Source organism: Orycteropus afer, unplaced genomic scaffold, assembly GCF_000298275.1.
Source record: "Orycteropus afer afer isolate SDZICR_OR568_19922 unplaced genomic scaffold, OryAfe1.0 scaffold00010, whole genome shotgun sequence".
Taxonomy (NCBI): domain Eukaryota; kingdom Metazoa; phylum Chordata; class Mammalia; order Tubulidentata; family Orycteropodidae; genus Orycteropus; species Orycteropus afer.
The window spans coordinates 11,823,998-11,839,725 of NW_006921597.1; the positions used below are offsets into that span (position 1 = coordinate 11,823,998).

Below are 15,728 nucleotides of genomic sequence, written 5' to 3' on the forward strand. Positions count from 1 at the left end.
ACGGAAGTAGATTGCCTAACATTCCTTCTGAGGAGTGACTGGTGGGTTTGAACTGCCAGGCTTCTGGTTAGCAGTCAAGTGCCTTAGGCACTATGCCACCAGAGCTCCCTGAACTTTGAATTACAACTATATAAAATTCTATGTATGGAAAGGCTTGGTGCACTGACAAATGAAAACACATGATCTTTAAGAGTACTGGAGTTGTCAGTAATTAATATTAATATAATTAATATATTATCACCTTTTTGTTAAATGAGAAAAATACTACAATACACTTGAATCCAAAGTTGTATCTTATTTACTATAGTGAACCACTGGCTTATTCATGAGTTATTTCTGAAGAGTAGGTTGGTTGGCTGGTGGTTCTTTTAAGTCAAACACAAATTATTTTGAGTTAACTTAAACTTATTTCCAATATAACACACATTTAGGTAAGTGCCTGAAATAAAATGTATAGCTCAGTGAATTATTTCAAAGTGAGCATTTTTTAAAGTAACATTGGAATAGAATGGCAACATTACAGCACTCCAGAAGCCCCTGTCATGCCTCCTTCTAATCAGTGTTCCTTTCCCTACTCCACTCCCAGTTTTGCCTGGTTTAAAACTTTATATACATTAACTCATACTGTATATATTTTTCTGGTCAAGCTTCTTTGGCTCAAAATTATATCAGTAAGGTTCATCCATGTTTCTGTATAAAACACTAGTTTTTTCATTCTTGTTGCTGTATAGTATCTGTGGTGTGAATGTACCACAGCTTACTTCTCCATTCTATAATGGGTGGACATTTGGACTGTTTCCAGTTTAAAGTTGTTACAAACAATACCGATCTGAATATTATTGCTATGACTCTTGGTATATATATGTATGCAGTTCTAAGTTACTTGGAAGTAGAATTGCTGAGTCATGGTGTAAGCATATCTTCAACTTCCGTAAGTCAAGTCAAGCTCTTTTCCAAAGTCGTTGTGCCGGTATCAACTCCTTCCAGCACTTTGTGAGAGTTTCTCTTGCCCCACATCCTCACCAACACTTGTTCTCTGGTGAATGTGTACTGGTATTCTCATTGTGGCTTGATTTATATACCTTGATAACTGGACATAAAGCATCTTTGTACATATTTATTGGCAATTTGAATATCATCTTGTGAGATTTATTGTTCACCTTTCTAGTAGATTGTTACCTTCTTACTGATTTGTAAAAGGTCTTTTTATATTCTGGACACTGGCCCTTTCTCTGTGGCTTGTATTTTCACTCTTCAAATGGTGTTTTTTAATCAGTGAAGTTCTTAATTTTAATGTGGTCAAAAACCAGTGTTTCCTTTAATAGTTCATGTTTTTTGTGAGTTGCTTAAGTTTTTCTTTAGATCATCTTCATGAAGATATTCTCCTATATTATCTCCTGGGCTCTTTACTATTTTCCCTTTCACTTTCAGTTCTTAATCCCTAGGACTTGCTTTTTGTGTATAATGTGATATAGGGATCAAGTTTTTTTTTTTTTTTTTTTTTTTTTTTAAATATATGCTATCCAGTCCTCCTAACTGGACCAATAAGCAACATAATGATAAACAATAAACTGATAAAAGATTGAAGTTGTCAGGAACTTCATTTTACTAGGATCCACAGTCAACACCCTTGGAAGCAGCAGTCAGGAAATCACATCTTATTGCACTGGGAAAATCTGCTGCAAAAGACCTCTTTAAAGTGTTAAGAAGCAAAGATGTCACATTGAGGACCTAGGTGCACCAGACCCAAGCCATGCTGTTTTCAGTCGCCTCATATGTGAAAGCTGGACAGTGAATAAGGAAGATCACAGAAGAGTTGATGCCTTTGAATTGTGGTGTTGGTGAAGAATACTGAAAATCCCGTGGACTGCCAGAAAAATGAACAAATCTGTCCTGGAAGGAGTGCAGCCAGAATTGCTCCTTAGAAGTGAGAATGGCTGGAGTTCATCTCACCTACTTTGGTCATGTCAGAAAGGATCATTCCCTGGAGAAGGATATCATGTTTGGTAAAACAGAGGTTCGGCAGAAAAGGGGACGACCCTCAGTGAGATGGATTGACACAGTAGCTGCCATGATGGGCTCAAGCACACAAGGAATGTGAGGCTGGTGCAGGACAGGGCGGTGTTTTGTTCTGTTGTACACAGGGTCGCTGTGAGTTGGAGCCCACTCGATGGCACCTAACAACAATAATGCTATCTAATTGAACCAACACCCATTTATTGAAAGTACTGTTCTTTCTACTACTCTGTGGCTTAACGTTTCAAAAAACTGTATTATGGAAAATTTCAAATATATATGTAAAAGTAGACAAGAGTGAAATAAATCCTATTTGCCCATCATCATACTTTAGTACTTACCAGTTTATGACCTATCATTATCTTTACCTGTTCCTCTTTCTGTAGTGTTTTGAAGCATATCCCTGAGATCATTTCATCTGTAAATACTATAAAGTGAAACTCTAAAAGATAACAGCACTTTTAACATAACCATAATACTGTTATCACATCTAAAACATTTAATAATTCCTTAATATTAGCAGACTCCAGAGTTCAAATTACCAATAGTCTCATAAATTTTTAATATTTTGTTGTTGAATCAGGACCTAAATAAAAATCCACACATTGCATTTGGTTGATATGTTTTTTTGTATTTCTTTTAATTTATAGATGTGCACACCATCTTTTTTTTTTTTTTTTTTTTACTTAGAATTTGTTTGTTGATGTGTTAAGTTTTAAGTGGTTATAATTTTTTAAAAGTTACAACATTCCCACTGCTTAAAAGAATCAAAACTCCCTTCCTGTTCTATCAGTGCATAAGATATTTCTCTGTGAATGTTGCCGGTTTAACTTGCCTGGTTCCTTTATCCCATAGGTGCTGATAGTTGATCTCTGTGCAGACAAGTTCTTACAGGAGGTAAGTGACAAATGAGATGATTACATAATGTTTGGGGATAAAGGTCTGTGTGTAAGTAATTGGACAGAAAATACATGCAAGTACTTACAGAAGATGACTCAGGCATAATTTTTAGCTTCAATATATACTTGAATTGACACTGTGGCCAATCATACAAGATTGACCTGAAAATTTTGGCTTAGATTTGTAGCTGACCCTCCCAAAGTAGGAAAGAGAAAACAAAATAAATGACTTCTCAAGAGAAGTGACCCTCCTTCCATGTCCAGATGGGTTCACATTTTATCAAGTTTAACAAACATTTATTAAATATCAATTATTTCTCCATATTCTGTTAGACAATTGGAGTTAGAAACAGGTTGAGCCCTCAGGCCTTACAGTCTCATGCAGGCTGGGGAGATAGACATAAGTACCTTATTTGTGCAAGGTAAAAAACCAAAGACAAAAAAGAAAAAGAAGAAGAAAGTAGAAGTTTATCCTGGATATTGAAGTGGACCAGACAGTTAAAAACGGGTTTGAACTGGTTCGCTTCAGTTTAACCTCTGCTGAGAATTTGCATTTCCATCCCAGACACACTGAATCAGAATCTACATTTTAACCAGCTCCTTAAGTGATTTTGAACCAGTTAGAAGCCCTGATTAGGAAAACCTTTCTTTCTAAGCAACCTTCCATACATAACCTATATATAGGTTTATAAGCTCTGAAACACAGGTGAAAATGGTGTCCCCTTTTAAAAATAAGCTCATCACATTTGGAACACCATTTGTTTGGCATGATATTTGTTATATAGTATGAGACTTGTTTGGTGATAGATATTTGGAGGAAAATTGCTGGTATTATTATTTAAGAGCCAGAAAAGTTTATATAATTTACTTTTTTTGTATTTATGGTTAAGATTTATAACCATAAACATCATATACTCTGCTCAACATGGGGAAGGGAACGTCAGACTGATTCTTTGGCCAAAAAATATAAAAAGTCACTGTGAAATTTTGGGACTTAACTAGTTCATTATTGAGACATTATTCCTCTAAACTCATGTGGAATTTCAATTTCTTCTCCTAAGGTATCTGATGAGGATGAAATTCTACCACCTAAACTCCAAGCTGCCCTGATGCAGATTTTGGAAGAGCGAAATGAAATCTTGACTCAGGAGCAGGAGTTTTCACATGGTATGAGACAAATGAGCTAAGGACTTAAGGTCACAGCTGTAAATATTTACAGGATGCTCGGCACCCTGCTAAGCACTTTTGGATAGGTAAATGGCATGTTAGGTTGCCTGTGCCTCGGAAATCTTACAATCAGCTTCCTCGCTGACCTTCAGATATGTCAGGTCCTCTTCTATTTTAGAACCTTTGCACTTGCTCTGTTCCATTTCTGAAGTACTGTCTCCCAGATACCCACATAGGTTCCTTCTTCAGATCCATGCTCAAATGTTGCTTTCTCAATGAGGCCTTTCCTGACCATCCTGTTTAAAATTGTACCCATTCCTGCAGCACTCCTTATCCTCCTTCCATGCCTTATACCACTGTCTAAGGAGCTAGAATGTAAGTTCTATGAGGGCAGTGACTTTGTTATTTTGTTCTTTATCTCCAATACTTTAAACAGTATTAAATAAGTAGGTACTCAATAGGCATTTGTCTTGGTTGTCCAGTGTTCCTGTAACAGAAGTACCACAAGTGGGTTGCTTTCACAAACAGATATTTATTTTCTCACAGTTTAGGAGGCTAGAAGTTCAAATTCAGGGTGCCAGCTCTAGGGAAAGGCTTTCTCTCTTATTGACTCTGGAGGAAGATCCTTGTCTCTTCTGAGCTTCTGCTCCTGGGCAATCTTCATGTGGCTAGGCATGGGTTTTCCACCATTTCTCCCCTACTCCGTTGTTTACTCTCTTTTATATTTCAAAATCTTACACTGATCCTACCTTGTTAACATAACAAAGACAAGCCACTCCCAAATGTGATTATAACTGTAGGAGTAAACCAAAAAAAAAAAAACAAAAAACAAATTCACTCGAGTCAGATCCAATTTGTAGAGCTCTCAACTATGGGCATAGAGATTAGGATTTACAACACACATTTTGGAGGGGCATAATTCATTCCATAACAGTATTTGTTGAGTGAGTGAATAATATTTATTGGCTGCTTATCATTTACTGGGAGCTCTGGTGGCATAGTGCATAAGGCATTTGACTGCTAACCAGAGAGCTGGTAGTTCAGACCCATTAGCCACTCCTAGGAAGGAAGATTGGGCAATCTACTTCCATAGTGATACTGCCTTGGAAACTCTAGGAGGGGTCGCTATGAGTTGGATCTGACTCAACGGCAGTGAGTTTGGTTTTTTTGGTACTATGTACCAGCCATTGGGCTAAGCACTTAATGTACACATTATTTTATTCTTACAATACTCTTAAGAAACAGATATCATTATTTATTCCCTATTTTACATTTGTGAAAACTAAGGCTGTTTACTGATGGGAACATAAGGGAAGGAGCAGGTTCAGAAAGGCAAATAGAAGTTTAGTTTTGTGTATTAAGTTTGAAATAGTTATTAGATGTCTAATACCTAGCAGACATCCAACTGGAAATATCAGATATATATTAATGTACATGAATTTGCAGTTTGAAGGGAGATTAGGTTAGAGAGAGACATTTAGGAGTTACAATTTAAAGCTCTGGATCTAGATGAAATTACCCAATAAAATTAGTATAGATTGAATAGAACAGACATTTAAGGATTGAGTTCTGGGTTGATTGGGAATGATGTAGTTTCTAACATTTGGTGGTTGGGAAGAGGAGTAGGATCTAGCAAAGGAGACTAAAAAGACCAGCTAATGAAGTGAAAGAAAAACCAAAAATGTGTGATACTACAGAAGCTGAAGTGAAGAAAGTATTTCATTAAGAAAGAATAAACAGTTGTGTCTAATGCTACGAAGAGAGATCGAGTAAGATGAAGACTTAAGAAGTGGCCATTGGATTTGACTATACCCAGCTTTGGAGACCTTGATAATAGCAGATTCAGTGGAATGGTGGGAAGAAAGCATAATTGAGAGGGTTCAAGAGAGAACTAGAATGCCATTCAGGTGATTCTGAAACATAAATGCAAGTACACAGGGACAAGAAGAGCCAAGAGACTCCTGAAAAAGAATAAGATTAAAGATGTTTTGGTTACCTAATGCCACATTAACAGAAAATACCACAAATGGGTGGCTTTAACAAACGGGTTTATTCTTTTACAGTTTTGGAGGCTAGAAGTCCAAGTTCAAAGTGCCAAGGTCTAGGGGCTGGGTGAAAGCCCCTCAGCCTTGGGCTTCAGCTCTGCCTCTTGCTCCTAGCCCATGAGCTAGAGGTGTCTCTTCACTCAAGCAGCAGCTGGCTGCTGAGGCTAACAAGCCCAAGGTCAACAAATAAAATGGCACTGCCCCAATATTACCAAACAACATGGCAGACTACTAGTTCAAGGCCAGAGACAGTCCCAAGATTGGCAGGATCATGGCAGGCTGCTAAACGAAGGCTACGTGCAGGGTTCAAGCATGCCAAAAGCTGCAGACCATTTCTAAAGCTTCTCCTTATATACTGGCAGCAGAGCACATCCCTAAAGCCAGCTACTCACCTGCTCATGGCACATTCTACATGGAGTTAATTACCAATCTTACCATGGAGAATAACTACATCCAGCTGCCCAGCCACTCAAAACCAGGCCCAGCCAAGCTGACACATACCCAGCTACCACAAAGGACTTGCCCTACCAGACGTCAAGATTTATTGTGATCAAAAACGAAAACCAAACCCACTGACATCTAGTGAGTTCTGACTCATAGCAACCCCCATTGGGTTTCCGAGGTGGTAAACCTTTTTATTATTATTATTATAAGAGCTTGTTTTACATTCAACGTAATGGATACATTTAGTTTCATTCCCCATTCGTCATGTCCAACCCTAACCCAGTCTCCTCCCTTCCCTATCCTGCAACCCTCCCCCTGTGCCCCTCATATTTATGCACTCCTGTTTTTTCTGCATTTCCTCAGTTTGAATGTTGGTCCTCTGGTGTCCCATAGTCTATTGCTATAAGGGATGTATTACCATAGAGTATGTGGGTGCAGCATCCTGGGTTGAGTGGTCTGCGTGTACATCTTATTAACTATTGGGCTGAAAGCCCGCCCCTGGGGGTGAGTTTTATTCCAGGCGCAGAATGTATTCTAGGGCCATAATATTGGGAGTCTCACCAGATTTAATCTGACCAGTAATTCTGGTCATTATTGAGTTTTTGGATTATGCTCCACGTTTTCCCTCCCACTCTATCCAGGATCTCCAGATTTGATCCTTTCCTGAGTGGTTGGCATTGGTAGCCGGGCACCATCTGGTTCTTCTGGTCTCGAGGGCCATCGTGTCCTAGGGCTGATTGCTTCTAAATGCCCTTTTTTTGTGTGTGTGCATTCTTCTTCACTTTGGACACTAGGAAACCATTAGCTGCATCTTAGATGGCTGCTTGAAAGCTTTTAAGATCCCAGTCACTACTCACCAATGTAGGATGTGGAGCAATGCTTTTATGTATTTTGTTGTGCCAGTTAAATCTGGTGGCCCCCAGTACTATGGTCCTGAGGTAGTAGATCTATTGGATCTCTCTCCCATAGTGTTGGGATGTCTGTGAGTGATTACTCTGTATCTGTCTTCTATTGTTTCTATAAGAACTGCAGGTATTTTGTGTCACTGGTGTCTGTACAAGATTAGCCTCAGCTGAATCTATCCTTGGTCCAGAGTATACTTCTGTTCACTGACCCCCGTCTGATCATCTCAGGTGTTTATATGTTTATCTGTATAGCCTAGTGTTTGGTGTTAATAGCAATGTGGCATTGTGGACACATTGATTGGTATTAGCATCTGTCACCTGTCTCTTATGTGCACAATGCTATGTCCTCTCATTTCCCAATGTTATGGTGGTCATAAATCCTTCCTGTATATCCCACCCCCTACCCATGTCAGCGTGTGGGCCCCAACTAGCCTGAAATTAATCCCTCCCCTTCCCTCCCCATCCTGGTAACCTACTAGGTGAGTTCCCTTTCCCAAGCAAACCCTTCTCTGTCTTTTTACAGTAATGGGCTCATACAGTACTTGTGCTTCTGCGATTGACTTATTTCACTCAGCATAATGTCCTCCAGGTTCATCCACGTTGCAAGATGATTCGTGTATTCCTCATTGTTCTTTAATGTGGCATAGTATTCCATTGTGTGGATATATCATAATTTGGTTATCCACTCATCCGTTGACGGGCATTTAGGTTGTTTCCATCTCTTTGCTATGGTGAATTGTGCTGTGATGAACATAGGTGTACATATGTCTGTTCGTGTGCTCTCTCTCACCTCTTTAGGATATATTCCTAGTAATGGAATTGCTGGGTCAAATGGTACTTCTATTTTCAGTTTTTTAAGGAAATGTCATACCATTTGCCACAATGGTTATACCATTTTACAATCCCCGAGGTGGTAAATCTTTATGGAAGTAGACTGCCCGTTCTTCCTTCCACAGAATGGCTTGTGGATTTGAACTGCCAGCCTTCTGGTTAGCAGTCACGTGCCTTAGGCATTGTGCCACCATAGCTCCTCAGATTTATTATAAAGTCATAGTAATTAGCATAGTTTGGTTTTGGTGCAAGAATAAACAAATAGAGGAAAGAACAGAGAACTCACATGCATATGGAAAACTTGATTTGTGTTAGAACTGGCATTACACATCAGTAGGAAAGAATCAACTATTTAATAAATGACACTAGGACAATTGGCTTTCTATATTAAAAGAAATTAAGATGGCTCCGTACATCACTCTATACATAAAATCGGTTCCAGTGAATTAAAGACTTAAATGTTCAAAGCAAAACTTTAAAAATTTAAAGTGGATTTGCTCTGTAAACTTTCACCCAAATCACACACACACACACACAAAATTTAATTTTTAGAAAATAATATAAAAAATATTTTATATCCTTGAGTCAGTAATGGATTTTTTAAATGGCACAAAGAGCATAAACTATAAAGGACAAGACCAATTAATTTGTGTTAAAATTTAAAACTTCTGTTCATCAAGGAACAGTATGAAAAACAAGCCACAAACTGGGTGAAGACTTTTTCAATACAATATAATGGGCAAAGGATTGGTATCTAGAATTTATAAAGAACTGCTAAATAGATGAAAAAAGAAATAGAAAAATGGGAAAAAGATATGAATAGTCATTTCATAGAAGAGGAAATAGGAAAGGTCCACAAACATGTAAGGGAATACAGTTCATCAGAATCGGGAAAATGTAAATTAAAACTGCAATGAAACACCCACCATAGTGGAAAAAATGTAAAAGTCTGGCAATATCAGGTGTTACTAAGAATGTGTAAATTCAACCATTTTGGAAAACAATTTTGCATTAGCTAGGGAGCTCTGGTAGCATAGTGGCTAAGACACTTGCCTGCTAACCAGACGGCTGGTGGTTCAAACCCACCAGCCACTCCTCGGAAGGAAGGTTGGGCAATCCTACTTCCGTAGTGATACTGCCTTGGAAACCCAAGGAGGGGTCACTATGAGTCGGGGCCGACTCGACGGCACATAACAACAACAACAACAACAGTACAATTGAATTATAATGTTCTGGTTACCTAGTGCTGCTCTGATGAGAAATATACCACAAATGGGATGGCCTTACCAAACAGAAGTTTATTCTCTCACAGTTTGGAGGCTTTAAGTCCAAGTTCAAAGTGTCAGGCTCTAGGGGCTGCGTGAAAGCCCCTCAACCTTGGGGTCCAGCTCTGCCTCCTGCTCCCGGCTCACTGGAGCTAGAGGCATTTCTTCACTCAGACAGCCGCTGGCTACTGAGGCTGAGAAGCCCCAAGGTTGACAAGGAAAAAGGCACAGTCCCAATGTTACCAAACCACACAGCAGGCCATTAACTCAAGTCCATTGTAAGTCCCAAGGTTGGCAGAGCATACATAGCAGACTGCTGAGCAATGACATGGCTACATGCAGGGTCCAAGCGTGCCAAAGGCTAGAGACCATTCTCAAAGCTTATCCTTATATACAGGAAGCAGACCACATACCCAAAGACAGCTACTCAGCTGCTCATAGTAGATTCCACCATGGAGTTGATTACCAGTCTCATCATGGGGAATAACTACCACCAGCTGTCCAGCCACTCAACCAGGCCTAGCCAAGTTGACACACAAACATAATCACCGCAATTCCACCCCTTGTCAACTTGGCATCTGTACAGGTCTCCTCCACTGGGTGGCTCTAGTCCCCTAGTTCCTGAGTGGTGACCTCACCCCCTTGGCCTGGTGGCCCTGTTCCTCCCCCTCTTGGGCATGGCAGCCCTACCCCCTCACTCTTGGGCAACGGCTATGGCTCCATCCCACTGGCTCACATGAACGAGCAGTCCCACACTCCAGAACCGAGTTGGTGAAGGTCTGGCTCTTTGAAACCTAGGAGGGGCTGTGGTCGTTCCACCCCCAAAGGCCATGGTCCTACCCTTTCAGGCTGAGGTAGCTCTGCTTCCGTTTCCTTGGTCTCTGCTTCTGTTGATCAATGCCAAAGGCAGCCCACTCCACTGAAAAAACCTGACCCAAAAGTGCTCGGCTTTAAAAAATTAAAAAAGAACAAATGTTAGCAAGGATGTGGAGAAATTAGAATGTTCATCTATTGCTGGTGGAAATGTAAAATGGTATAGCCACTACGGAAAAGAGATTTGCGGTTCCTCAAAAATTAAGCATATGACCCAGCAATTCAAATCCTAGGTTTAGACCCAAGAGATTTGAAAGCAGCAACACAAACAGACACCTGTACGCTAATGCTCATTGCAGCACTATTCATAATAGCCACAGGCCTGGCAGTCTGCTTCTGAAAGGTCACAGCCTTAAAAACTCCATGGCTCTGCACACATGGGGTCGCCATATGAATAAGAATCAACAGCAACAACAACAACAAATTGTATACCTGAAAAGTGTTGAATTGACAAGTATTGTGTTACATATATTTTTACAACAATTAAAAAAAAAAAGTAAAGAGAGGGAGTAACCCAAGGAGCTTTAGAGGGACTAGTAATGCCCTGATTTTAAGCTGTGTGGTGAGCACTTGGATATTCATTCCATTGTCTGCCTCGTGAAATATTCACGTATACCAGAGAACAGATGATGTACTGCACTGGGCAAATCGGCTGCAAAAGAGCTCTTTGACATGTTAAAGAGCCAAGATGTCAGTTTGAAGACTAAGGTGCACCTACCCAAGCCATGGTATTTTCAGTTGCCTCCTATGCATGTGAGAGCTGGACAGTGAATAATGAAGACCACAGAAGAATTGATTACTTTTAATTGTGGTGTTGGTGAAGAATGTTGAAAATGCCATAGACTGTCAGAAGAACAAACAAATATATCTTGGAAGACGTATAGCTGGAATGAATGCTCCTTAGAGGTAAGAATGGCTATACTTCATCTCACATGCTTTGGTCACATTATCAAAAGGGACCAGTTCCTAGAGAAGGTATCATGATATTATGCTTGGTAATGTAGAAAGTCAGCAAAAAAGGGGAAGATCTTCAACGAGATGGACTGATACAGTGGCTGCAGTGATGGATTCAAGCATAGCAAGGATTGTGAGGATGACACAGGACCAGACTTGACAGTGTTTTGTTCTGTTGTACATAGAGTTGTACATAGGGTCACTATGAGTCCAAACTGACTTGATGGCACCTAACAACAATAACGTACACGCAGATACACACATACATATACATGCATACATTTATAAATTATGTATTAAAAAAGGAAGTATGGAAGATAGAGTATACAAAAATATGATTTTAAAAAGAAAGAGAACTAGATGAAAGAAAGTAAGTAATATGTCAGGTATAGACCACCTTTCTAAGAAATTTTGCTGCAAGGTGAAAGAGAAATGGTAAAGTTACCGAAATGGTAAAGTTACCGAAAGGCGTAAGAGAACAGGACAAAAGTGTTGAAGATAAATGCAGTGATGGACCATGGATTCTACACTTAAGAAGAAAAGAGGCAAGAGGAAGATGTATTGAACAAAATATAATAAAAACTTAGATCGGAATCAAAATACAATGCAGAATGGTAGCCAAAATAAGTGAAATGAGCTACCCCTATTGTATAACTGTTTCCTGGTGGAACTGTGACTAAACTTAAGTCCCTCCACTCCAGGGTGGAGTTCAGAGATAAGAGCAAGAGATACTATGAAGGGGGAGAAAAAAGTGATAGATTATATAAAAAGGCTTCTGAGTCAAATCTGAGGTTTGAACCTGGGACCTGGGAGGCAATGTATTTTAGTATGTCATAGTGGTGAAGAATCACGTGATTTGGGTGTATCTTACTAGATGGAATGACCCTGGAGAATTTCTTTAATCATTTTGAGTGTCAGTTACCTCAGTTGTAAAAAGGAAATGATAATGGCTGCTTACCTCATAGGACTATTATGTTTGTAAAAGTACTTAATACAGTGCCTGGCATATTTTTTTGTTATGGATATATAATGATGCATTTTTTCTGAATATTGTAGTGAAATATATATAACATAAAATTCACCATTTTAACCATTTTAGTTAATGTATACTTAGTGACGTTGATGACATTCACAGTGTTGTGCAATCATCACCACTATTTCCAAAACTTTTTTACCACCCCAAACAGAAACTTCGTACATTAAATAATAACTCCCCATTCTTCCCTTTCCCCAGGCCATGATAACCACTTGTCTACTTTCTGTCTCTATTAATTTGTCTCTTCTAGATATTTCATGTAATTGAGATCATACAATATTTGTCCTTTGTGCTCAGCTTATTTTACTTACCATAAATTTTTCAAGGTTCATCTGTGTTGTAGCATGTATCAGACTTCATTTATCTTTATGACTAAATAACATCCTACTGTATATATAGTAGGAGCTCTAGTGGTGTAGTGCCTAAGGCATTTGACTGCTAACCAGAGGCTGGCAGTTCAAACCCACCAGCCACTCCTCAGAAGGAAGGTTGAGCAATCTACTTCCATAGAGATACCGCCTCGGAAACCCAAGGACAGGTCACTATGAGTCGGATCCAACTCGAAGGCAGTGAGTTTGGTTTGGTTTTGGTTATATATATTACCACCTTTTATATATCCGTACTTTTGTTGATGGACAATTGTTGCAGTGATCTTTGACGTACAAGTATCTGTTTGAGTGCCTGCTTTCAAGTATATACCTAGGAGTGGAATTGCTGGGTCATACGGTAATTTTTTGTTTAACTCTTTGAGGAACCATCAAACTGTTTTCCATAGTAGCTAAACCATTTTACATTCTTACCAGCAGCTTATGAGGATTTCAGATTCTCCACATCCTCGCCAACATTTGCTATTCTCTGTTTTTCTGAAAATAGCCATGCTAGTGGATATGAAGTGGTATCTCATTGTGGTTTTGATTGGCATTTCCCTAACTAATGATAATGAACATCTTTTCATGTGCTTATTGGCCATTTGTGTTTCTTTTTTTGTTTGATTGTTTTTTTTATTATGGTTTGGGTGAAAGTTTACAGAGCAAATTCACTTTCCATACAGCAGTTCACATACACTTTGTCTCATGACATTGACTACAATTTACTACAGTGCAACAGCTCCCCTCTCACTTCCTCCCCATAGTTACCTCTTCCCTGTATCCTTCCCTCCATGCTCTCCTGCCCCCTGAGCTGTCTCCCTGTGCATTCACAGCCCTTCTATTCTCCCATGATTGTTTTCTCCAAGCAGTGTATCTACCTAGTGTAAATGTTCACCTCATATGCCTGTCTTTTGTTTGGCTGGAAGCCACAGGAGTGGGTTCAATTTCCAGACCTGAAGGGCAGCTAGGAGCCATAGTCTCAGTGGTTCCATCAGGCTCTGTTAGACCAGCAAACCTGGTCCCCCCCCTTTTTTTTTCTAAATGATTTTGAGTTTTGTTCCACATTGTTCTCCCTCTCTATCCAGGATCTCCTCCATAGATTCTCCTCTGAGTGGTTGACAGTGGTGGCCAGGCACCATCTAGTTCTTCTGATCTCATAGTCATATAGACTAAGGATCTCATGGTGTACCAGTCCCTTGGACTAATTGTTTCCATGCATCTTTGGTTTTCTTCATTTTTCTTTGCTCTGGATGAGTATAGACCCATCGTTGCATCTAGATGGCTGCTTGCAAGCTTTTAAGATCCCAACCATTACTCGTCAAAGTAGGAGGTAGAACAATGTTTTGTGTAGTTTGTTATGCCAATCAAGCCTGATGTTCCCTGTGACTATTGTCCTGAGCCCACAGGTCCAACTACTCGCTCCGTCTGGGTAGCTGGCTGTGGCCAAGAAGTGACTACAACCTTGTCCCTTGTCAGCTCTACTATATACCTGGGAATTCTTATAGAACATTATAATACAGTTGTAGAAACATCATCTGCCAACCCTATACATGGTCTTGGGCACACTCCCCTCTGCATAGACATACCTAATAGTTCAGCCTGTCCACCCATATATTCATGTTTGTCTTCACTGACAGTGCAGTACTGTATGTGCAGAAGGGTTCATCTTTGTTGTCTGTACCTCCCATGTACCTCTCTGGGTCTTCTTCTTCCTCAGTGCCACCGTGTTGATCCCTCACATTTGGTACATTCATTTGCATATGTTTTTAGAGAAATACCTATTCAATTCCTTTGCCTATTTTTAAAATTAGGTTGCTAGTCTTTTTTTTTTTTAATGCATTTCTTTTGCTGTTTTTGAGACTATATACAGCATAACATGTATCAATTCAACAGTTTCTACATGTACAATTCAGAGACATTGATTACATCCTTTGTGTTGTGTAACTATTCTCACCCTCCTTTTCTGAGTTGTTTGTCCCCCATTAACATAAATTCATCGCCCCCACCGAGGTTCCTCTATAATGTTTTGAGTTGTTATTGTCAATTTGATCCCATCTAGGTAGATCTTAAAAGTGCATAATGCTCAGGACAGACATTCTTTACTTCAGTTAAGCTAAACTATTGTTTGGTTTTAAGAAGACTTCAGGGGACATCTTTGTTTTAAGAATTTTTTTATTATATCAGGGGAATAGTTTCAGGGGTTCATCCAGCCTGCATGGCTCCAGAAAATCTAGATTCCATGAGAATTTGAAATTCTGTTCTGTGTTTTATCCCCTTTGATCAGGATTCTTCTACAGACTCTTCAATTAAAGTATTCAGTAATGGTAGCTGGGCACCATGTGGCTCTGGTTTCATGGCAGAGGAGGCAGTTGTTCATGGAAGCCAGCAGTCACACATTGCATTTCCTCTGCCTATTTCTGACTCTCCTTCTTGTGCTCCAGGTGAATAGAGACTGCTTGCTGTGCCTTAGATGGCTGATTGCAAGCTTTTAAGGTACCAGGCACTGCTCAAGGAACCAAGAAGTAGAACAGAAGCCCTAAATACATTATACAGCAAATTAACTGGGATGTTTCATGACCCTCAACCAAGGAACCAAATCTCATGAAGTGTTAGGTTATACATAAGCAGCCTCAGCACCTACTTTTTATTTTCTGGTCATCATAAATATCTCTATCACAGCTTTTGCCATTCAACTTTTTATAGGTGTACAACTTATTGTCAACAATTACATTAATCGTCTCTGTAACCCTACCTGCCTAGCTTATCTTAGGCACTCAATACATTATTTATTATGGAATAATCATGGTGTTGTTGTTGTTGTTGTTAAGTGCCGTCAAGTCGTTTCCGACTCATAGCGACCCCATGCACAGCAGAACGAAACACTGCCCGATCCCGCACCAGCCCCACAATCCCTGCTATACTCGA

At 39.6% G+C, this 15,728-nt stretch overlaps 1 protein-coding gene across 1 annotated transcript in view; it reads left to right on the forward strand.

Moving 5' to 3' along the window:
- The window catches only part of DENND2C (DENN domain containing 2C), a 63,963-nt gene that overhangs the window by 40,660 nt on the left and 7,575 nt on the right, over nt 1–15,728 (forward strand). Inside the window, exons 14-15 of the mRNA XM_007948899.2 lie at nt 2,872–2,913; nt 3,977–4,082. Coding sequence (XP_007947090.2) covers nt 2,872–2,913; nt 3,977–4,082 — 148 coding nt within the window. The remainder of the gene's footprint in view (nt 1–2,871; nt 2,914–3,976; nt 4,083–15,728) is intronic.